The sequence below is a fragment of the Poecilia mexicana genome, unplaced genomic scaffold (assembly GCF_051168715.1).
Source record: "Poecilia mexicana isolate PSO_F unplaced genomic scaffold, ASM5116871v1 scaffold_2, whole genome shotgun sequence".
Classification (NCBI taxonomy): Eukaryota; Metazoa; Chordata; class Actinopteri; order Cyprinodontiformes; family Poeciliidae; genus Poecilia; species Poecilia mexicana.
The window spans coordinates 4,738,718-4,763,402 of NW_028263371.1; the positions used below are offsets into that span (position 1 = coordinate 4,738,718).

The following is a 24,685-nucleotide window of genomic DNA, read 5'->3' on the forward strand; positions in this document are numbered from 1 at the left end:
ATGAAATGATAATGCAGGTAATTTCAGTTTACTGGAAGGTAGATGCACTTTATAAAGCACTCCCAACATTTAAAATACTTATGTTTTTACCATAAAAGTGCAAAAGGATAACGACATCTGGACATCCTCACTGTCTGAAAGAGGTTTCTGTGCGACTCAACAAGTTTAACACCAAACTCGTTTACTTTAGGACAAGTAAAACATTTTCTTGTCCTAAAACTGCCCGCAAAAGCCTTTTAAATAAATACAAGTGTACAAGAAAGATTTGAAATTAGTTTATTCTGCTAAGTGAAATGTTTGGACCCGTCAGGAATAAAACGTACAGCAGCGATCATTAGCTCCCGTACTTCCTTCTGTCTTGCGCCACGTTTAAATATTTCTCTCAGGGCTCAGAGCCGTAAACTGAGAGGTCAGAGGCCATGCTCACATGCAGTTCCCATGGAAACTGGTTGACCGGCCTCTGGACTCGGCCCTGCTGACGCCTGCCCTCCTTGATCATCAGCTGGACGTCCTCGTCGTCGAGAAGGCGTATGAGGTCGCCCTCGGGGTCGCGGTAGTTCAGGGCGATGTCGTCCACCTTGAAGACATTCCTGACAGAGAGAGAGAGAGAGAGAGAGAGAGAGAGAGAGAGAGAGAGAGAGAGAGTCTGTAATAATCTAGATGAAACATATTTTCAACAAGTGTGTGCTGTAGAATTGGTTTTGACCATTTTAGATCTGTTACACTTAACTGCATTTTAGAAGGGATTTTAATTCAGTTTTAGGGTGTAACCTCTTAAAAATTATAATAATGATGTAGTTTGAAACTACAGATTAATAATCCCTACTGGACCTCCGCTCTAATCCACAACTTACTGGTACTGATGAAAACAAAAGGAACTTTACTCGTCTTTTAAACCATAGTTGCTATGAATCAATCTGAGATTAGAGCCGATTCGGCGGTTTCTCTGTGGACGCCGGTCTGCAGTGGGCAGTCACTCGTTTCCTTAGATAGCTGAACCTGGAGCAGTAACACTCCCACAGGAAGAGCAGTGATATAATCCAGAATTTATGTAAACAGAATGGTTTTGGACCCCACAGTGAAAATGCACTAAGCTGATGGCTAATGTAAAATAAAACGTTTAGAGAAATTAAAGAAACGGGGAAAAATGTTCTGGGTCAAATAGATGAAGCAAACGTTTCACACAGCAATCATGTTACTGCTTACTGAAACTGGCCTAAAGTGAGTTTGTTCCTAGAAGTATTGTTTATAGCCCTTCATAATGAACGAAAAACCCTGAGAATGAAAGAATAAAAGATTGCTACACAATTAATGTTCACTGCTGACACGCCTTTGGTCTGAAGGAAGTGGTCTGCTGCTTTTTTTTTTTAAGTATTGCATTAAAAAAGATTGATAGAAATGCTAAAAGTCAAAATAACCAACTAATTTTCCAAAAAAGAAAATGTTTTACTGTGGTCTGAAGTGGTGTTTGGCTGTTCTGAGACAGAGTTTTACACTGAGATGAGGTGGTTTTTCAGCTGCATCCAAATTAGCTTATTTCGCAAAACTGCAATGAAAACACTTTTTATTTTTTTTGAACCACGCGAGTCACATGATCAATGACCGGATGTTACTACTGGCGGAAATGACAAAGAAGACAACGACTGGAAGTGGTAGGAGGATGAACTTATTCATGTGTGATTTTAGTTGCATTTCTTATTTAAAGGAAAAACTGCCACTGTGAAATTGTTTTTTTTTTTTACATTATCTTAACAGCAAAACAAATTTTGTGAACTACTGCCGGAGGTAGACACCGGTTGCCTAGTGACCAACCGTGGATTGAATGTGTCAAAAGTTAAACTACAATAAGACTTTTAATCAATTAAAATTGCTGACTAATTTACACTAAACCCCCCCCCCCCCCAACTCAATCACAGCCTCTTTCCTTTTCAATAAAGTGTTAATATTTCCTCTTCCTCTAAATCCCATTTACTCATTTTACAGCATCACACCCTCACTCTCTAATCTGCCTCTCTCCCTCTAGTTATCAGCGCTGAGCCGTATTAAAACTCAAGAGCAGAGTCTCATCCGTCTGACTCCGGGGCACAATAGCCCCAAACATGGACAAACAATAATGAGCAGATAAGCAGAGGAAATGAGCTGATTATAAATAGAGGAGGGGGGGTTCAGTCGTCGTAGCACTCACCTATCTAAATGAGCAAATAATGAGAGATGGAGGGAGAGAGGATGGATGAAAGAAAAAGGGACAAAGAAGAACAGACAGCCAGTGAGGCGGTGGAGGAGAAGAACGGTCCCAAAGGAATTTATTTTGATTGATTCTGATGATTGGAAAGTGGTAAGTATTGCAGCACATAACGAGGTCAGCGAACAGACCGTTAGCCGCCTTAGGATGTAGAACATCATCGCAAGATAGGCAGAGACTGAGAATCAACTCACATCAGCAAAACTAAGAAATAAAAACAAACGCCTTGTGAAAGTACTAACACCCACTTTCGTTTTGTTTTTTCATTTTTATGACATTACAGCCAAACTGGAATGCCTTTGACTGGGATGTGATTGAGTAACAAAATGTGTTCATTGATAACAGTGCACCTGCAGGTTTCAGCAAGTCGATTTTTCAAGACCTTTTTTATGCCACCCTGAATAATACTTCAGACAAAAAAACAAACTAAGAATATAGGATGGTTGGGGGATTATCAATCTTGGCAAAAACCGTGAAACTTCTGGGTCTGTTTGCAGCTCTCGGCAGCAGCTTTGTGCGTCACACGCTGCCTGTGTCACGTTTAAAAGGGAAAAAGTTTTTTGCGCTTTGCCTCATTTTGGTTGGCAACAGAAATGAGTGAGAGGCGAAAATTAATGTCATCCATCCAACTGGCGATAAATTTGCCCATTATAGGAGCAAACACTTAACTAGCTAGTCAGGTTATATTAGTAGCTAGTTAGCTTTAGCCTCAACCACCTCGAGTCACAGAACGCCACAAAGATTTCTGCCCACTACTACTTGTGTGAGAATGTCCGTTAAACAGTCCTGTCACAACAAAATTTAAGACGTGTGATTAATGTATTTAAGGCCAATGTGACATTTTTAAGAAATTTTAAGAACTTGATTTTACACACACACACATTTAAGACTGCATAAAACTTTTAAAGGATGTGACAACACCTTATAAAAAGTGATAAAGTGTTTTTTTAAAAATAGGACTTGAAAATGAGTTTGCAGCTCCCACTTTCTTCAGAAAAACTGGATTTATCCTGAGATTAACACACAGAAGAATTTTGTAAAGAACTGGTTGCACTGACAAAAAGTTCAAAAGATTTTCATTCTTTTTGTGCAGCATATAGAAGTGAAATGATTTACCTATCTGAATGAGCACTAGAGGCGAAGCCTAGATGAATTAGATCAGCTGTCAATTGAATAAATACGTTTGGATGATTTCAGTTTTAATAACAGCAGAAAACAGATTTTGTCTCTCATTTGCAGTAAGAGGCAAATGACACCCGACTCCTCCTTCACACATGGAAAAATATCCATAGCGTGTCCCCAATCTTCACCCCATTGTTCTAACAAATAAGCCATTATCACATATCTAAAAGGTGTGAAGTTGCACATGATACCTTTACCTCTGCACAGCTTATGAAACATATAAGAGCAACACCTATATTTGTGTTTCCTCACAGCGATGCAAATGCAACAAGCTCTTACAGACGTCAAATTCTCAGTTTTACCCACAAAAACGTTGAACCGGCACAACGAAAGCAGAAGCAGCACAGCACTCACCTCATCCGGGACACCAGTTCACTGTACGTTGGCTGGATGGTGAGCGCCTCTTGTACACACACGTCTCTGTGAGAATGGGCAAAGATGATCAAAAATTAGCCTGTAAAGATTCACACCTTAATTACCAGAGACGGAAGGAGAAACAGTTAAATTCCACAGTGAGGACGATGGTTTTTATTGTCTTATTTCAGTAGATTTTAAGTGGTGCAAAACAAAGTCTGTCAACCTCAGACAGTATACAGGTTCCCTGTTGAGAGCAGACAGCCACCTTTGTTCTGACCATCTGCACCTGGAGGATGTCTGCAGTAGCAGTACTGTTTAGAAATACAGTAGAAGTCATATATTTACATGCATTTACATTTACAGACAGGTTGCACCATGACGTCCAGCCCTCATCTCCCTGCTGGAGGGCAGAAAAACCTGCTCACTAACAATCACTACTCCAATTTTTAGCTGTCAAGCTGACAACACAACACACTGAGTCTTAAATGTGCAGGTGAAATATGAAATAAAAAGGGACTCAGTGTTTTAGTTATCAGGGTTCAGGGTCATCACATTTCACAGGCCAGGAAAAAGCTTGACGGAAAAATAGCAAGTGAGAGGGACGTAGCTCAGTTATGCTAGCTTGACTGTAGACATGCTGTGTAATTCGGTGTGTTTCGGTTCAGTTACACACACCGACTCTCTGACTGATCATCAATAGAGCAGATGTTGAGCTAATCAACCAGCACCACTTATTAATTATCACAAAATAAACATCGAGCCTGAAAACATAAAACTGTAACAGACTGAATGTCCTGTTCTTTGTGTGAGAAACATTCAGATGTTTTTGGTGTTAAATCCCGATAAACTGGAACATAATGTCTGACTTGTCATATAGAGGAGCTGTTGTAAGTCAGTTGCTATGGTAACGGCTCTGTGTATGTGTGTGCAGCATAGACGAGACAGTGAGCGAAAAAAAAAATAAAATAAAAAGAGTGGTTTTGAGTTGTTCTTTAATGGTTCTTCTGTATTATTTTTCCCTTTGCTGTGGAGCAGAGCACGATTAACAACACCACCATCTCCAGGTTTCATTTAGTTAACAGAAGTTTTCTACCGCAACAACGCTGCCATGAGCGGCATGTAAAAAAATTGTGTTTTTATCCTCCAGCATTGTTCACATGTGTAAAATTTCCTGATGTAAGCAATAATATGCATCATGTCTATACTAATCCTGTCTGGAGGAATGGGACAGAAATCCTGCAAACTGTTGGAAGAAACTCGTGAAAGGACTTAATTATTACTAAGGAAATGGATGTAAACATCTGAATTCAAAGAATAATAATAATAAAAAAAATCTCTGGTATTTCAGAAACAGAAATATTGGAAAATCTAAACGACCTAAAAGACGAAATGTTTAGTCTGATTAAATGTCAGGAAGTGAGAAAAGAGGAATGTGTCTTTCTTTTGCAATAAATGTGAATATCTAGTACTTCATGTTATACAGAGAGCAACAATAAAACACAAGAAACGTCGTTGATCGATCAAACCGACCTGGTTTCCACTCCGGATGGGGTGAGCAGGAAACAGCGGAGGCAGCTGTAGGTGTGGCCCCCGCCTTCACCCTCAGAGTCACTTTCTGGGAGGGGCTTAATAATCTTCACAAAGGATTCTGGGAAAATACCTGTTTGATTGTTCACCGTCCCCTGAAGAAAATGAGAGAAGAGAGAAACACTGATGTGATGAGGAGAGTCTCGGAGGATGGAGGTAATTCAAAGAGAGAAATGAGGAAAAAAAAGAACCCGAACAGATCCGCAGCCAGAGAGGCTTGGTGGAATAATTAGGCAGCTCATAACGTGCTGCTCATGTGAGAGGCACTTGGCGCGGTCATAAAGCTCCGTTAGCACGGCCGTGATATCTGAGCCTGTTAGTCTGGAAAAATGAAAACCATGTGCAAACTTTCACAACATGAGCCTGAAATCAATACTTGACTCAAAGAACTGTGATTGGACAACCCAGAGAGGACAAATCAGATACAAATTAAGTGAATGCTGCCTGTCTGTAAAAAGAAAAAAATAAATAAAATCATTAAGTTATAACTAGAGTTGTTTTGGAACCGTGTTACGGTTGTTTCACGCCAAGAAGGGAAACAAACCAATTTTAATTTTAAACATTAAGTGGTCTGGATCTATGTTTCTGCAGGTTTTCTTTATATCTATTGAAGATTAATAAAAAACAATGTTTTAACTAATTTTCAGTCAAACATATCTGTCCAGTGAACCTTTCTTCCTTTTTTATGTTATTTTCTTTCAGTAAACCCAACCTGTAAATGAGACAGCCATTAAAAGAGTTTAGGCGCAGTTTCTTGTCTCGATGAAATATGTTTCTTTCATTTATTTTGTTGAATCTTCAAAAATGACAATGGCTTTTTTTTTTTTTTTTTAATGGAAGCTTTTTTAGTTTCCATTACAAATTCATGCAGAACTTTGTCAGTATTCTGCTAATGTAGAAAAAAAAACAATCTCACAATTGTGGCGTTTCCATTAAATAAGAAATAATTAAAGGTAGCTCTGCTTGAGACAGAAAACAGGATTTTAGCAGCAAATTCTGCATGTAGAGACACAAATCATTGTTTTAGGTCTTTAATTTCATCAACACAGGAGATTTATTTACTGCATATACAATGTAGCTGGTTTCTTAGACCTAACACTGTTTATTCTTTCTTTCTTTCACTTGTCCTGATGTCTCTTTTTCTTTAAGAATAGAGTAAAATAACATCATAATCAGATGCAAAATCAATGGATAGAAAATATCCAGAAATAGCTTGAAGGAAAACTGATCTGAACCCTGCTGAAAGATTACATCAAAGTTTTTCTCCTTGGAAGCAAACCTGAAGAAATTCAGACTGGTTCAACACTTTTGCAGAACGTTGTGCTGCGTTTGTTGGCGAGAACGAACGGACCAAGGTTTTTATGTTCTGCCTTTTTGGATCCAATTCTGAACTCCCGTTCAGGTTAAGTGCCTTTTCCTCCTCCATGTTTATTCTCACTCCATCACATCAGCTTCCACCTTTTGTTTCTTTCTCCCACTCACTTTCAACTCTTGTTTCTTAACTTTACATTTTTTATACATATCATGCTGCCTAACTGTTTTAATATTTTTATTTTAAGACTGACCAGAATTTATTCCAATTATATTGCTTGCCGACGTCTGTATTTCAGAGTCGAGCTGCTAATTAAAATGTGTGATTTTGGATGGCAGGCTTAGCTTCTAATCAGACCTCTTATTATCATTATTATTATTTCTCATTTAATATCTTTTTTCTGTCTTCTCTTCTCACTGTTATTCATTCTAACATCTCTTTGCTCCTGGATAAGAACAACACTTTTGTGTTTTCTGTACATCCATGTAAATCTAAATAAATCAGATTTATTTCCACAAAGAGGAAACCCATAATCATTGCTAAAGAAGCTCTGCTTGGATACATTATTATTATTTTAAGCCACACTTGAACCGGAAATGACATCACAGGCGTCTAACCTGAGCTAATGTGCAAAAGTTGCTCAGTGGTCAAAAGTCGGCTTTGGAGTTCCACCGGGTGTTTGCTAATTGCTGCTGGCTAGTCTGAAGGAGCTGAGTGGAGGAGTTGCTCCGTGAGGCAGAAGATTGGAGGCTGCAGCTCTGAGGAGGAGCTTCGTCCTTGGAGGCGGGGCTAGGTCCAACCAGGCGTTTTATATAGGTAAATGGTTGATAAGGGAGATTCAACCATTTAGTTTTGCTTTGATTCTTTGCATGAAAGAATCAAAGCGAAACTCCAGGTGTGTTTACATGAGAACATGATGTAAAGCTCAAAGAAGTTTATTTCACATGATACTGCCCTTCTAAATAAAAAATCACATTCTTCAACAATTGCAATAAACTGCCTCATGTTTAAAAAAAACATGTAAGTTGTCTTATTTTTTCAAAATATTATACCATGTTACATGAGTTTTAGTGAGTTTGGCTCCTTAGATTCTGCAGGTTGTGAGGTTTTCTCCATTATGTGTTTTATTAGTTGGACAGAAGTTCTGATTCGGTTTCCATCTTTCCACATTTAGCTTCTTTCTCTTACATAAAGGATGAATTTTTTGGAGTGCGTCGCTTGTTGTAATGTGAACAAACTGTGAGGTTTTCAGAGTTGGTCGTTTTACTTTATGGCCTAACTCAGCTTCAAAGTTCTCTACAACTTTATCAGCTTTGTTCCTTGGTCTTTATAACGCGGTTGGTTCTTTCCCTTCATCCTACAAACCTTGAATAACTCGAAGTTGGACTTGGTTGCCCTTTTATTTCGTCAGATCAAAATGGATAATATACGTTTCAGCACTTTTTAGATTTTTAACGGCTGCCAGCTCCACTGTTTTTTTATCAATTATTTTTTATCCTTCTCTGTTCCTTTCCATCCACCTCTTCTTCTCCTCCAACTCTTTTCGCCTCCCCCCACCTCTCACGCGTTCCCTCTCTCCCTCCTCCGCTCTCCGTCTCTCCCTCTCTCTCCCCGCTCTCCGTTCTTACCTCCAGCCAGTCGGCATTGACTCGTCGCAGCAGGAAGATCACTTCTCCCCTCTTCAGGTTTAACTCTGCCTTGCCGTTCCCGCGAAAGTCAAACATTGCCTGAGACGAACAAGACGGGGGGGAGAAAAAAAAGAAGATTTAAAAAAGCAAGTGAGTGAAAGAACGAGAAGAGAGGAACAGAGAGAGTCAGAGCGAAGCAGGCGGACTGAGCACCAAGAGTGAGCAATGACGGGTAAGACTTCACACACTTTTTAGTTTCTGGAGAGTGATGGGTGAGTGTTTGTGTGCGAGTTAATGAAGGATGTAAATTATTCTGCTTAGAAAGTTGAGGTTTTTGCTCAAAAGGTGGAAACTGATACACAAATACCATGAAAATTACAATTTAAAAATGAAGGCACGGTAAAATAAGTTGAAAATTCAGAGTTCAACAAATTATTTGAAGACCAGTTCAAATATGAACTATTCTACCCAAGACTGACAGAGAAACAAAAGCAGCAAGTTGACATTTTGGTGTCACCTGGTGATATTTCTTAACTGGAATCTGTTAAGAAATAATCAGTATTCCCAAACAAAAGGAGAAATGTATCCAGTTAGGAAGCTGAGGCCATCAGAGGTACAATCTGTGACTGAGCTGCTACATGTTCATGGAATAGATGCAAAAACTGTGTAGGTGAAGAGCAGATGTGAAAATGCTGGAAAGCAATAAAAGGCGTTTTGAAAAGGTGGATGAATTCTTAACCTCCCAGGTTGTCATTAGTGTGTGGAATAAAAGCCTGTCAGAGTGAATGTGCATGGAAAGTAGAGCTCACCAGACTCCATTAACGCGTTTTAGACAAAAAAAAAAAAAAATTAAATAAAGCCTTTTAGACACATCCACTCACACAAACTACTTCATTCACCATGCAACTTTTTGGCCACAATTTACCTAAAAAATAAACCCTTCTTATGTTCATTTTTGTTTTGAATATCTGCTGAAGTCAAGCTTGAAAGACTAAGAGGCAAAAAAAAGGAAAGCAAGCAGCAACAATAAAGAGAGAAAAGGCAGAGAGAATTACAACCGTGACCAAAAAAAGAACAAGGAGCAGTAAAAGCAGTGGGAGGGAGGTGCAGAGGAGGAGGAGGAGGATGAAGAGTAGGAGGAAAAGGATGGTGGGTAATAAGAAAAGTAAAAGTTAAGCAGAGGTGCAGCCAGCGCTGCAGAGAGTTGATCGATGCTGCTTGTTTTTATGCTGCTTGTTTCTCACAGAGAAATGGTGATGGTACCATTGGTGTAACAACAATGTTTCTGGAATAAAAGGGAAAAAGGTTATTTTTGTAATTTGCAATATTATTGTGGCTAAAAAGGACAAAAATAGGCAAACTGATCAGATCAATAGAAATTATGATTATTTAATTGGAAATCAGTTAATCATTTATTTAACTGCTAGTTGCTTTTTATGTGTTGCAAAAGTGACATTTTGTAAGTATGTTTCAGCGGGAAACTAACCTCATTTTTAACTTTAAGTGCAGTTTGCCTCCACTTTTTACAAGTCTGTCTCACCTGAACATGTTTTGTCTTCATGTTTCTGCACAGATATTGTCATTTTGCTAAACTTAAAACATTTAAAACATTTGTTTTCTCCTCTCCAGTTTTACAACCTCAAGAATGTCAGCTCAGTTTATGCTAATGCTAATTTATAAAGATTAGGACCATATTTGTGTTTGCATTAGAATGCTATTTACAGAGAAGATGATGGCTTTTACACAGGAAATGGATGTAAGAGGTGGAGTGTGACCAATAACCTCGCTGTGTAGTAACATGTTGACTTGCTTTGGCGCCAGTAAGAGGTAGATTTTTTTTTTTTTTTGGCCATATTGAAATTGGCTTATTGTGCAAAATTCCAATGAGAACACTTTATTTGCATCACACACGTCACATGATCAACAACTGGATGTTGTCACAAAGAAAAAGACGACAGGAAGTGGTGTGAGGACAACGGCGCAGCATGATTTTTAGGGATTTATCTCGTGAACAAACTTATCCAGGTGTGACTCTAATTACGTCTCTTATTTAAATGGAACCACACCAATTGTGAAATTGTGTTTTTGGGCGTTAGCAGAATATTGACAAAGTTTCGTTCACATTCGTAATGGAAACGCAGCAAGTGACACTTTGTCTCTGACCCCACTGACTAGTTTGTATCATTAGATGAAACAAATCCTGTCCTGACTTGGGATGAAAAGACACTCGGAAAGGTCTTCCAAATGGACAGTCACTCGACATATTCAGCCAGAATAGGTACAATATAGCTAATCTGGCTAATTTGGTAGTAACAAAAGCCAGAAAGTACAAATATTAGAGCCAAATATTTGACAAAATATTCATATATTGTTAAATATACATTACCAACATATTGACAAAATATGTCAATATTTTAGAGTGGCCACCTCAAAGTTCCAAAGAAAGTTGAAAATTATGAGCAACGTGGCCCAAATACCTGAAACAGTAACACCAGGTCTGTCACAAGGGATGGGACAGAATCCCCAAAATATTGCGTTGCTTAAAGGACAAGTTACTCTACAATGACAGTGACTTAAAATGCAACCATACTGGTAACACAAAAGTAAACTTCTGAATTTGAAGAAGGTAAAAAAATAAAAAATAAAAAAAAGTATCACTGAAATAACACAAAATCTTACCGAGTGTTTTTGGTCTCATTTCTAGAGCAAATATCTCCGTACACTTGAAATAAGACAAAGATTACTTACCAGTACCTTTAATGCAAGATGTAGTTACTTGCTTTAAGTAAATAATTACTTAATATTGATATAAAAGTATTAGTTCAACTGGCAAATAATTTCACTTAAAACAAGACATTTTTCCCCCATGTTAAAGTGAAATTATCTGCCAATGGAACAAGAACTTTTTCATCAATATTAAGACAAAACTGACCTAAAACAAGCTCTTATATTTTGTTGAAAAGTTACTTGTAAGTTAGTTTTCTCTCATTTCAAGTCTGCTAAGATATTTGAACTAGAAACTAGGCCAAAAGTACTTTGTAAGATTTTCTATTTTTGCAGTGATGTGATAAACTTTGGTATTTGATAAACAATATAAATGACAATTTAGGCAATCCGAACTGATCCGAACCAGGAACGGTTCAATCTGATGTCAGACACTGAGACAAGAGGTCATGTTCCTTTCCATACATTCAGCTGTAAAACATGTACGTACGTAGAGTGGCGTGAATGCACAAGCTTTGAAAATGAATAGCTAAAGCCAAAAAGAGAGATTGCATCAGAAATTGGGTCCGACATGTCGACAATTTAAGAAACATTCCTTCAGAATCCTCCACATGTTCTCTTGTGTGTCTCATTCACTGGCTACACAGGAGAGGAAGTGTGTGTGGATGTGTGTCAAGAGAAAATGAGACACATACTGGTGGCAGATTAATGAAGCTGGGGAAAGAGGGAGCAGCTTGGATTAACAATCCGCTGAGATTACACTCACCCAGAGGACAACACACACACACTTGTTCTCGCCGCATGAATCCAGGGCCGCTATTTTTAATAAATGGCTCTTCACACTGTTTTATTACAGTGTGGACCTTCAGGTTGCAGTAATTTGCAGATGATGTGAAAATGTGTTTGAGGCCACCATTTCCAACTTAAACACCAAATACGCTGTGACAAAGCAATTTACCGTCTCCATATGCCTTCTGTCGCTCTATGACCTTATCATCTTTGTTCCATCCTAATATCCTTTTAAGATTGTTTTTCTGTCGTCTCTGTTGTTGTCTCCATCCATAGCAATTGACGGTCTTACAGAAAATTAATTTATATAGTAAAACTAAAGAGCAACAAGAAAGAGTAATTGTAAAAAGGTGGAAACAATGCAACAATATTTTCCTTTGAAGTCTACTTTTTCACTTGGAGTACCAACTGAATAATCAGTTGAGACAAAAATGTTCAGTTTTATGTCCGAAGACTTAAAACTCAAATTACGTAGCCAATTTTCACTATTTGTCATTAGTTTTGACGCAAGTTATCGATTAATGAGTTAATCCAGAGTTAATTGATCTTATCCGTCGACCAATGATTAATTGGTAAGCGGACATTTTCTTCACAACTTTTGTTTTCTCTTGTATCAAGAGGGTCGAATGTCTTTCCATAACATAAAGGGCAACATGTTTCATAATATGTTGAATAATAAAAAAAAAACAACATTAATTTTTCAGCTGTATTTAATACTGACTAAATTAACAGAAAATTGTGATTTCTAAGTTTAATAGCGTGAGACATCTAAATTTAATAGCGGGAACATCTTGGGTTGCCAAATATAAAAATAAAAGATGAAAATAATTAAATATGCTTAATTCCTCATGAGAAGAGAGCTAAGTACTGGCTGTACTTTTGTATGAAGTACAGAAGAACAGACAGAACTCTAGAAGGTATTGTTAAAACTTCGCTCTATGAAGTCTATTAATTCACGAAAGCCCTCAAAACAAACCATGCTTTTTGTTAAGTTGTTTTTTTTTTTTCCATAATGGTACAATTTTTTCTGTCAGGCTCTGATTTTCTGTCATCATGTTCTCGCCTTCGTAGCACAAAAGTAATTTTTGAATCAGGAGTTGATGCTCTGTCATGTAACTCGGCTGAATGAGAGCTATTAAGGTGAGCTGGTCGAGTTTTTATATTTCAAAACATTATTTAAGTGCATTTTCCATCCCTCACCAGACTCTGTTTGGACCGTTTCTCTTTTCCGTTCTTCAATGTCACCGCCATCTTGAATCCTCTATCAGCTGGCTATGGCTTTGCAGCTTATGGACGACCAGCAGCGCCCTCTGCTGGATGGCGGCCAAACTACAACACTAAAAGAAGGCCTAAATGGACGTTATCAGTTAATAAATTGGAACTAATTTTAATAAAATAAACAATTAATCAACAAGTAACCGTAAGTTAATTATCTGTTTGCATCCCTAGTTTAAAGGTTTTACACAGAGTGAAGATGAGTTCCCTCAATATTTATTATTTATCTTAGGAAACGACCTCCATGTTTTTGAGGCTGATTATTCTTCTGCATATTTGTACATACATATTAAACCACCTCTTTTCTAATTAGTATTCATTAGAAAATCTGCAAAAACTCTGCAATGCCATATTTACTAGCATGCGCTGCATCAAGGTGTTTATCTAACCCGTTTCTGGCAGCAATTTAAAATGTGTTTTCTTCTTGAATTTTGCTTTTCTGTTCACTTATGCTCATTTTCCTCACTGGACAAACCGTGCCTCTAGCTTATCCGTACGAAACTCCCGCCAACCGAGAGCAGCTTGTCTCATTGACCTCGTTTAAAGCTCATAGTAGCACAGCTAACAACAATTACTCATCACGCTGTTTGGGGCAAAGCCTGGAATAAATCCTTGCGGAGTGGGAAGTGTTGCAGAGAAGACGGTAGTGCTCTCCAGTGACAAATGCCCGTGTTCTCCTGTTATCCATAAGGCTCAGACCAACCATTGATCATTGCTCAGATAGAGCTTAATAGCTTCTTTCCAGCAGCACTGGGAACACACACAACATAGCCCCAAAAATGCACAGAGGATCACTCAATTTTCCAGAGAGAAAAGAGAGAAAAAAGACAGAGCTAAAATAAATGTTGAGTAGGCTGGCAGCTTCATGAGTGGAGTACATCAGTGTTTTACTTCTGTGTGGGAGAGAGGGTAAGAAGACAGAGAGGAGGCAGTGAAATGAAGTTTGGCGATTAAAGACTATTTCAGTATGCAGTAAAGAAAATGTACTGTGTGTGTGTGTGTGTGTGTGTGTGTGTGTGTGTGTGTATTAGAGTCCCATGGTTTTTGGTGCAGCACAAGGTCAGGAAAGCTAAATGCTTTAGCGAGGGGATAAAGCACGGATAGTTCAAGAGCTTCACTTCACCTGCAGACACGCACTCAGCATGCAGGCTATTAGCCTAGCAGCCCGAGCCACTTACACAAGAGGGAAAATGTATACTGAGAGCTCACTGACAGCGCCACAGTAAGGAGAAGACAAAATGTGCAAAGTTTGTCTCTTCCAGTTTTAAACAAATGTTTACAGTCGTGACTGAGGGAAAGTGAACCTCTGACAGGTTTTCTACGGTGGCCCTGAAGTTCAAACCACTAAACACAACTACAAATTGAAAAACACAACAGCATTAGCCAAGTACAGCTACAAATTAAGAAGACACGACGACATTAGCAAAACGGTAGAGCTAGGTCCCAGTGGGAAACCTCAGACATCTCTGATTGGACGACACCACTTTTGGCTTCAGAGCCAGACGTTGTTCTGGTTGTTGAAATCATGAATGTTAGCAACGTGCTGATGCTAATGTAGCCACTTGGTCTAGTTTCTAATGCAAATATTTCAGTACACTTGAATTAAGACAAAACCAACTTCAAACTAACTTTTCAGCAATGTGGTTTTGTTTTAATTGAAAAGTTCTTGTTGACATTTTGTGTTTTTGCAGTAAACAGCATTATGTTTCTTCTAAACGTAAGACATATAAGTATAGTATCTCTTGATTTTCAGTCATTATTTAGTAAAAAAAAAAAAAAAAAACACTCTGAAAACACAAGATTTTTGGCTCAAATGTCCTTTTCAAATTGAATTACAGCAAATATGCTGAAAACCAGACTGGCTTAATCCATTTGATTATTCCCAACAAATTAAGACCTTCATGTCTTCATGAAGGTCCTCAATTTTTACTTTTTAATCAAGTTAACATGTTTTTAAACAAAATTTTTTTGTCTTTTTAATAACATTTTGTGGTTCAATGCTCAGTTTGCAGAAGATATGGTCGCTCAACCATTGGACTTTATAAACCCTGTACAGATCCGTTCAGCTGCAGCCTTTTGAAAAGCCCACACAGTAAGGACGCACTCTCAAAAGGAAAATAAATACTTGCACACCTGAACCTTGATAAAGTAATCACATAGATTTAAACATGTAAAAAAAAAGTATATAATAAATCACTTTTTTTTTTTAACATTCAAAAGTTCTTAGCTGGAACCTTGAAATTAAAAGTTAAAACCAATTAAATAACTTTGTTGTTGAGCTTATATGTGAATTTATTCAATAATTTAGCAGCAAATGATTGTTTTGGTTTGAAAATATTTTTTTCAGTTCATAGTTTTCAATAAAAATGCAATTAATTTCAATTTGTTAATTACAGACCCTGGAATTAATTCAAAAAGTTTAACTGAGTCCCACCACCAAGAAAGACAAACTGATATTTTTTTAGCTAGATAGCTAGCTCATTAGCTAGATTTCTCATTAGCTACGTAGCTCATTAGCTAGATAACTTAGTGGTTAGATAGTTATTAACAAGCGTCATCTCCATGTCCTCTAGCCTACAGATCCTCTGCAGCATGTTTACCTTACCTTTGCTGCAGTAGCTTCCCAACCAAACTTGTTCAGCTGTAAGGTGAACGACTGCTGCATTAAAACAGTTTTAGCAAAGAACAGAACAATAATGACAGAATGCGACGAGGAGGCAGCAGAGAGGATTCAGGCTAAGAAGGTTACAAAGTTGCGTAGAGAAAACCTGTGTGAGGGGAAAACAGAAGGACAAACCTAGGAGGGGTTTAAGGTGTCATGGAGAGCTTTGAAGGGAGAATAATGTAGAGGTAATGCAAGGAGATTAAATTAAAACAGGAAGTGAAGCGAGACAGGAACTTTTGATGAGGTCAAAAAGGTCACAGTGAAGTGGATGAAGAGAAATGCACTGAAACACTTCAAAATCATAAGGCCTGTTTGACACAGGAGTCTAAAAATTTCCACTTATCTTTTCCGCCTGTTATTTTGAGAAAGTTAGTGTTAAATCTACTGCAGAACGTTTGGAATACATCACATGTATATGCTGTGCTTTAAAAGGACCAAAATGATTAGCAATAATAGTTAAACAGGCTTTTCCTAAAGTGATAAAGCATTTTCTAGAGACTCTGTCTCAAGAAAATGAGCCAGTGTCTCATTGAATTCACTTATTTTTAGTCCATTCTGTTTGTGTGTGTAACCATTTTCACTGCAATGCATCTGATGTTAACCATGTTTATGTTTACACACAGATGACAGTTCAACAAACCAGACTGACTTTTAAGGAGCTTTGTTCCTGCCAACCTTTCATAAGAATGCAGACATTGTTTTGTGAAAGAAACAGAGTTCAACAGGCCTGTAAATTTGTCTTTCCCACAAGAAGTATTATTATTAATATTTCCCCAGGATCGGGGAGATATTAGCTCCCAGTGAAGTGGCTCTTCAAACCTAAACTATGATCGGACAGCAAATTATTCTGAGGAATTGGAAGAAAATCCGAGAAAAGCTTTAAATGAGAAAACAAGTCATCCAACTTGTAATAAATTAACTCAATTCTTTCTAAGTAGTCAAACTGAGTTCATCCAGGTAAAATATTTGGTTTGTTAAGTTTTCATGTCGAACCAACGTAAATAAATTAAGGCTGGCAAACCTAACTTAATTACATTCAACAAATTAACTCAATTGTTTAAGATGGATCTCATTTCCTCTTCTTTTTTTTTCCAATTTGAATAAAGCAGCATCGTATGAAAGATGTCAGTGTTACTTTACTGTATGGTTAGTTCTAGTTCTTTAACTCTTTTCACTTTTTTCATTTTCAGATTGTGTAGAATTTTATGTGCCGTTTCAAATTTTGATGTATTTCCTATTAATTTGCAAGAATTGTTGTATAGAATTAGCCTAATCGACTTTTTAAAATTATTTCTATGCCCTTTAAAACTTCTGTAGCGACTCAGGGTTTAATTCAGGTAGTGTTAGGACTCTTACTGATGTGTGTGTGTGTGTGTGTGTGTGTGTGTGTGTGTGTGTGCGTGCGTGCGTGCGTGCGTGCGTGCGTGCGTGCGTGCGTGCGTGCGTGTGTGTGTGTGTGTGTATCATGAGTTGCACTGAAGCCAACTGGGTGCTGCTAACAGGATAACACAGGATGTTTCTGGGTGATTTAGTGCATTCTGCGTGGTTGCTTTAACTACGAGGTTGCAGCTCTGTGGGATGTGATCGTAGCCAAAGCAACAAAAAAAGAAGAAAAAAAACCCCAATGTGGCTGCATGTACCTCTGCCCTGGGGGAGGAGAAGAGGTCCATCTTTGGTTCTTTTACTGTTTTCCTAGAACACAAAGAGAAACGTAGAAAGAGTCACGCAACTGAACGTCGTCTGCAGAAGAAGACAGAGGTGAAAAACACGCAAACTGATAGAGCAAGCTTTTCCAAAAATAATCCACGGCTCACAGCGAGAGGACGACTTAATGTGTGTATTTTTGGTCGGGACATCGGAGCGGTTTAGACGTTTATGTGCTATTGGTTTGCCTGAAATCTGTCCTGAGAAATTAGATGTGCTGTCATGAGATTTATGAATTTTATTTTCCAAAAATGCAAAAATACATTATAAGGCTTTTTTTTATATGAAATATTTGGATGTCTTAGATTCAAATTTGGCACCAAAATGTCCTCATCATACAAAAAAAAAAAAAATGAATTTAACCTCAAATCAATTTTTAACAAATCACTTAAGTATTAAGTTTACTACGAGCATAAATATAATCTGGCCTTTTTATTCTTTCTCGTCCTTTATATGAAAAAAAAATGCAAATAGTGTACAGAAATTTCATAATTAACAAGGTATGTGTAGAATTACATTTTTTCTTAACATCTAAATGATTTTAAGAAAATCAAAACTCATAATACTTCAATAATTGAATCGAAATCCTCCCAAAAAAGATTGGTTTGCCTGTATTATACAGATAACAAAATTATCTTTTTTGGTCAAAAACAAAATTTGTAGAAATCACAGCGACTTCATGCTCCAGCAAAAACACAATGCGATATGATTAAAAAGAAAACGAATGCATCAGGTTGTCAAAAAAAAAAAAAAAGCACACCGGTTTAAAAATAAACGTCCTATTTACCTCAAGAAGTATCTCTGCTCTGAAGAGTTGACGGGAACGCCGAACGAGAGAAATGGTTTCAAACATAGTAACAGTCTCAGAGTAAGACTCTCAAAAGAGGAAACGTCAGATTCTTTAATGTTTCCAAAAAAAAAAAGGTGAATTTTTCTTTGAACTGGTTTAAGGTCGGAATAGGGCAGGGGAAGAAGTCAAAGCTTTGCATAATTTCCTGTTGAGAGAGCCTTCACTTAACTCTGAATGGACCACAAGAAAACAGGCCAATGAGAGGCTCTGAGAGCTGTGAGGTAAGAGGAAGGAGATTTTTGTGTAACGTTGCGTTGCGTTGTTTCTCTGCTTCTTAGCTCAACGCAGTCAGAAACTGAGAGGAATGTGAGAATATGTAGCCTTTGCAGGCCTGTTCATACAATTGAACATTCACATTTTGGTCAAATTACAATCCTAATGTATTTTATTAGGATTTTATAAGATAGATCAACACAAACCTGTTGTATACCTGTGAAGTGGAAAAATATAGAGACATAATTCTCAGTATGTTTACCCCCAAAAAGGATTTTATGATGCACTTTATCCAATCTGACTTAGCCTGAGCAATTCTGCAATAAAATAAATAAATAAATAATAATAATAATAATAATAATTAACGTGATAAAATAGTTGGAGATTGTTGTTCAGATAAAGGCTATTCTACAAAGTATTAATTAGACCCTAAACAAGAGCACAAATATATAAGTATATAAAATTTAATATAAACATAAAGAATCTTATGTTTTAAAAAACATGACCTGTCTCTAATTTACGATAAAATACCAGCAGCAGAATTTTACAGTAAAAATACGGTATTAGCTGTGGATTTTTGGATTTTATGGATTTTAACATATTTCTTTAAACATATTTATATAGTATAAAAACCACCGCTGCCAGTATTTTTTTTTTTTACAGTGTGTCAATCGTTCCAGTCAGACATATGATTAATGAGACTAAGGCAGAGAAGTTTCACTTCCACTGAACTGACTGGAGTCAACATCACTCCAACATCCCTGTGACTCCGTCCGACATCAGACCGCTGATGACATCCAGCAACATTTACATCATTTATCATGAACTCGTACTGTAAACTGACACTCCCCACAGCATCTTCAACTCTGAAAGCCGTTTTAGTATTTCATAATTCCTTTGGAAATGATCACAGGAGCTTCCTCATAGTTTGACTATTAGCTCGGGTTGTTCCTTTGTTACACAACAAAAAGCTGATGGGATTCCTAGAGAGCTCTTAAAAAAGCAGGTCACATTAAAGAAGTTACGGTAGCCTAATTTGTCTGAAATAAACACAACCATATTTTGATTCAATTAATGTTTGTCAAGACAGTGACATAAGTGGTCAAAGGTCTGGGGTCATGCTTAGTCCTTCGTTCACGTTTAAAAATTGGCTGTTTTTTCAAACATTGTAAATCTAAATCCGGACCATGTTTCAGAGAAACGTGTTTTGTAATGTACTTAACTCTGACCTACATACCTTGAAAGCAAAAACAGGTTGCTGACCCCAAGGGATGAAGCGTCTACAAATACTTAGCAGAAGATACTTTTTCAAAAACTGGTAGTAGAAAGTTGTGGCAAAGACAAACTTTGTTGTCAAGTCTCAACTGAATTTGCTCACAGATACTAACATTTGATCAGATTTAAAATAAAATCTCAGCTCCAGCAAACCAATTGCCAAATAACTGTGACCGCTACCGACTCATATGATCTGGTTAAAATAATAAGATAAACAGATGAACGTCATCAGCGTAGAGACTGTAACCTACTTCCCAGATTCCCAACCAGAATCCAGGCACTGGTGTGTTGGCTGTAATATTGTCAGGCTGCTTTAAACACTGGGAAAGGTTCACTGCACTTTGCTTTAGGCAACACTGTAAGTCTGTTCAGTAGTGCTTTTATTTTGAAGCGGCCAGGCTTACACTTTGCGGGTGGGTGGACGAAGACGCCTCAGGGCCCGAGGCGCGTGCTGACTGTCTTGCTCCGTCTGATAGAAGAACATCCTGAGAGTATCATCAAGTAGCAGCCATGTTGGAAGACCAAGCAGCCTCTGAGGAGAGAGAAGTAAGGATGAGTTGGGGGTGGAGGGTACTGGAAGGATGCAGTGCCTCCCTATCCTCAATGATATGAAAAGGATAAAGAATAAGGATGAGGAAACAGATGCATGAACAATGTAACAAACAATCATATTAGCACCTTTTTTGGCACAAAAACTGGATTTAAGAAAAACGAATCTGCACACCTCTGGAATAAAGAGTACAGGGATGAGGGTTTTCACAAAAGTGAAAAAAATCCCCAATATTTTTTTTCTTTTGCCATGTAAAATAATTATTATATTATCTCTATATTAATAAAATTTTTCTGTTGAACCGTTTTTGTTATGTTTGTGACTTAACCCTTGTGTGTGCGAGGACTGAGGTAAACGTTGAGGACTATGGCAAATGATACAAGTTTTACGTGTGTAAAACACAAGGGTTAAAGTGTTATGTGTTTTCCAGGCATAAAGTGCCATTTTATAGCACAAGCAATTAACTATGTTAACTTCAGTTGTTAGGAAAATGCTATATATTGTATATCAAATATGTGACTTAAAAAAATTTTTACTTTGCAACTTAACGCTTGAAATCGGGCCTCTGTCTCTTTAAAAAACTCCTGCTCTTTCTGAAACTCCGCCTTCAGGAAGTCATCACAACATGGCTCCTCTATTAACCCTTTAACATAATTTTCACCAGCGTTGAGCTGAGAAGTAGCTCCTATAATGAGCCCAGCAGATGTTCAGCTCCACCAGGTGTTTGCTAACTGCTGCTGGCTAGTCTGAAGGAGCAGAGTGGGGTTGGCGGAAGTGAACTGGCAACCCATCGGTTCCAGGACAAGCTCCTACCACTGTTGCCACCTTCATCCCATGCTCCACTCTGTGGTGGTGGACTGCTCCCTCAGGGTCAAGGGTCAGCTTTATTCATCAGGTCAAGTCTCTTGGTGTTCTGTTCATGAGAGATGGTAGGATGGAGTGGGAGATGGATCGACTGACAGGTTTGTCAGTAGTAATGTAGGTGCTTCCCTGCTATGTAAAGGTGATGAATTACCGGTTTAGCTACATTCTGATCATCAACACAGATACAAGCAGCAGACTTAGATGGCTGGACTCAACCTTAGAGAGTTCAGTCATTTGGAGACAACTCAAAGTACAACTGCTGTTGCTCTGCAGCTGAGGTCAGTAAGGGGAGCTTCCTTCCTAGGTAACTTTCTTTGGAGGTTTTCCACCATGTCGTACTTGGAGGATACCCCAATGCAGGAGCAAAACCCACTGGAGGGAGTATTTATCCCTTCTTGTCTTTAAATGCCTTTAAGATTCCCTGGTGAGAGCTGTAGAGTGTCACTGTGAAGAAGCATATCCGGGTTTCTTTACTGTTCTTGTTAACTCTGCATGCCAATTTTGGCTAGGCAAACAGGCAGCAGATGGGTGGATGTATGAATTTGTAGAGAAACCAGGTGTCTTGATGAAGGCAAACTGGAAACAGTACAACACTGAACTGCTTTGGTTGTTTGCCATAAAAGTTAACTAAAGGATAACTATGCACTTAATCTTTTACGGAAAGAATTAAAAAAAAAAAAACTCCTGTGGTCTTAGCGTAACAATAAAGAGGAGCACAACAAATGTCACAGTCTGACAGTGGGGAAGCAGAGGGCTTGTCCCGCCAGACCGTCAGTTCCCAAAACTACACAACAACAAACAAAAACCTTGTAAAAGTGCACACGGGGTCAGTGTGACCCTGTTGGACCGCACACTGAGTAAAAAACTCATGGGGTCCAAATGATGGTCTCTTTAGACCACGCTAGGGTTAAAAAAAGTAGAGTAGTCAAGGACAGGATTGTAGCAAGAGCATTGGGTTTGCTAATTTCTGCCCTGGGTTCAGTAAAACTCACATGGTTTGGCACACCTGAATCATCTTCTGTCAGTTAACATCTGGAAGTGCCAGCAAATATTTGAAAGGCTTAACAACAACTGCAGTGATGGGAAAAGGCAAGGACAAGGCAAAGTGTAGCAGTGAGGTGGATGAAAATGGAGGAGATGACGAGAATTACACGTGCAAGGCAAGCAAAGGCGATAAGAGTGTGAGAAGTGAGAGCAACGTAGGTTGTAGAACAAGAGTGAAGGAGAGAAGAGAAGAAAGTGAGTGGGAGAAACAGAACCTGATCGTGTTTTTAGCAATGGAGCAGCAGCAAAACATGTCAAAAGTCCCACAACTGAAGTCAGTCAGACGTGATGTGGGCACAGGGCAGAGCAAAGAGAAGAGAGCAGAAACGCCTACACGTTCAGCTCCATCTCCAAACTACTGCTGAAATATCTGAGTCGGTGCTTATCCACCTACTGCATCGTCCTGCCCACTAAGATGTAGGTTTCTGCATCGCACGGCGCAGAAGACTGCGAGCGCGCCAGCAATTCCTTCTCCTTTGAACTAAACGTAAAAAAAAAAAAAAAGAAGCGCTTTACATGAAAATCAAATGTGATTACCTTCATGTACGTGTTGAGTTCAGGGATCCGGTTTTCTGCAATCTCCTTTTTGTTGCCGATGTAGATTTTTCCTGCAGTCAAAGTGAAAATTCACAAAGACATGAGAGGAATTAAAAGATATTTTTCCTTGCAGACGTTGCCTATAGGGGAGCAGAAATTGTTGCACTTCAGGTGTTTGTCTTTATGTTCAAGATTTGACATGACTCCCAATTTACCACACGTATCTGATGTACTAAGGCTGCATAAACTATGGATTATTGTCAACATGTTACTGTAAAGACAGTGAGCAGAGGTTATTTTACTGCAGCTTAAAAAAGTTTTCACCCGCTTACAGAATGGGCAGTGATTTATTTTGATGTGTCTTGACGTACCGTACAGCAGCGCTGGTTGGCTTCATATGCTAGCGTAGTTTTGCTCTATAAAATCAATATATTAAGATGGTATCCTAATTAATTGGTTGACTTTATTAAATCAATTCTGCATCTGGTATCAAAGTAGAGCGATTCCACTATCGGTGTAAGAACCTGCGGCTAGTTTTTAGTTTTTATTGTTCTGCTGCGTGACCCGAGTTCTCCTGAGCTAAAGGTCACAAACTGATGGTTGCACATTATTCTGTAAGAGGTTTCTCTCTTTTTTTTTTTATTGGTAGAATTTATGATTCCAACAAATAGAGCAAATAGTTTATGTCCTAAAGTCCAAGTCAGGATTTTATCACATCAGGATGGAACCACCAAACTACCAACACGATGTTTGACGTTTTGAGTTTGACAAAGTTAAATAGTATTTTGCAGCACAGTGTTGCCTTTTATTATGTTATCCCTACTTCTTGCTATTGAACAGGAGCCATTTTTATGACTTCATTTATTTCAGAAGTTTTGGTGGTAAATACACTTCATGTGGCTAGAGAAATTGCACTGTTATTTACATAGGGCCAGGCTGGTTTGTATTTTTTTTTTACCATTAATCTATGGAATCGCTATTTTAAAAACTGCTTTTTGTAATTACTGAGGTTATATTCATCCAATATTAAATCCATCATGATCTGAGACAAATAAAGCAAACAGAAGAAATCTGAAGGGTGATGAATACTTGTTTTTCACCACCCAGTAGCAGTTTTAGCGATTTGAAAAGTGTCGTTTTACAGAAATAATATTGTTTTTAAAGTTAAACAGTGATTAGGGCAGTGAAAGTATCAGCATGCCCACACACTCCAAGCAAAAATTCAAAATTGTATTTATTTGGAAGATCTGAGCACAATCCTATGAGGTTTACCCTTTAATATTAAGCTGTAATAATGGTCAAAACATCCATCAGGTTGACCTTTTGTCTCTGTATCAAACAAGTAACAGGAAGTACTGAGGTGTGTTTTACTCAAACTAAGAACACGACATTTCAGATTCGTCTGAGATTGGCTATGATTGTAGATTGTTCCCCAGACATTCATCCATGTATCGATGCTGTTTAATTAAATTTAGCCCCAACAGTCGTCATCCACCCCCCTGGCTTTTGGACGTGTTGTAATGTCGGTCATCCTCTTTCCTCACCAACTGGGAAGTGGGGAAAGAGGAAACAAGCCAACGCAAATTCTGACACGAACGTCTTAATGTGCTTCCCCCCTTTAATCAGAGAAGCCTAAACCGGCGAGTGAGTCTGTGTTGTTTTTCTTTTAGCCCGTCTTCCCATCAGCCCCTTCTCCCCACTGTCTTCCTTATTCCCTTTCCATCCTGATGAGATCTGGCAGTCCAATTAAACCAGCAGACTCCATAGTGGCAGCTGCTATATCTGAGTTTGTGGGAAAGTAGAACTTTCTTAATATAGTGAATCACATCATAGCCTTAAGGTTTTTTTTTTTTTTTAACGTGTTACATTGTTCCCAATAAAGACGTT

At 38.2% G+C, this 24,685-nt stretch overlaps 1 protein-coding gene across 1 annotated transcript in view; it reads right to left on the reverse strand.

Moving 5' to 3' along the window:
* Nucleotides 1-259: 259 nt before the first annotated feature.
* ncf4 (neutrophil cytosolic factor 4) overlaps nt 260-24,685 on the reverse strand; it is a 29,416-nt gene continuing 4,990 nt past the window's right edge. Inside the window, exons 4-10 of the mRNA XM_014990353.2 lie at nt 22,799-22,869; nt 20,208-20,335; nt 17,402-17,453; nt 8,309-8,407; nt 5,312-5,463; nt 3,779-3,844; nt 260-590 (exon numbers count right to left, since the gene is read on the reverse strand). Of these exons, the coding sequence (XP_014845839.1) occupies nt 383-590; nt 3,779-3,844; nt 5,312-5,463; nt 8,309-8,407; nt 17,402-17,453; nt 20,208-20,335; nt 22,799-22,869 (776 nt within the window). The 3' untranslated portion in view covers nt 260-382. The remainder of the gene's footprint in view (nt 591-3,778; nt 3,845-5,311; nt 5,464-8,308; nt 8,408-17,401; nt 17,454-20,207; nt 20,336-22,798; nt 22,870-24,685) is intronic.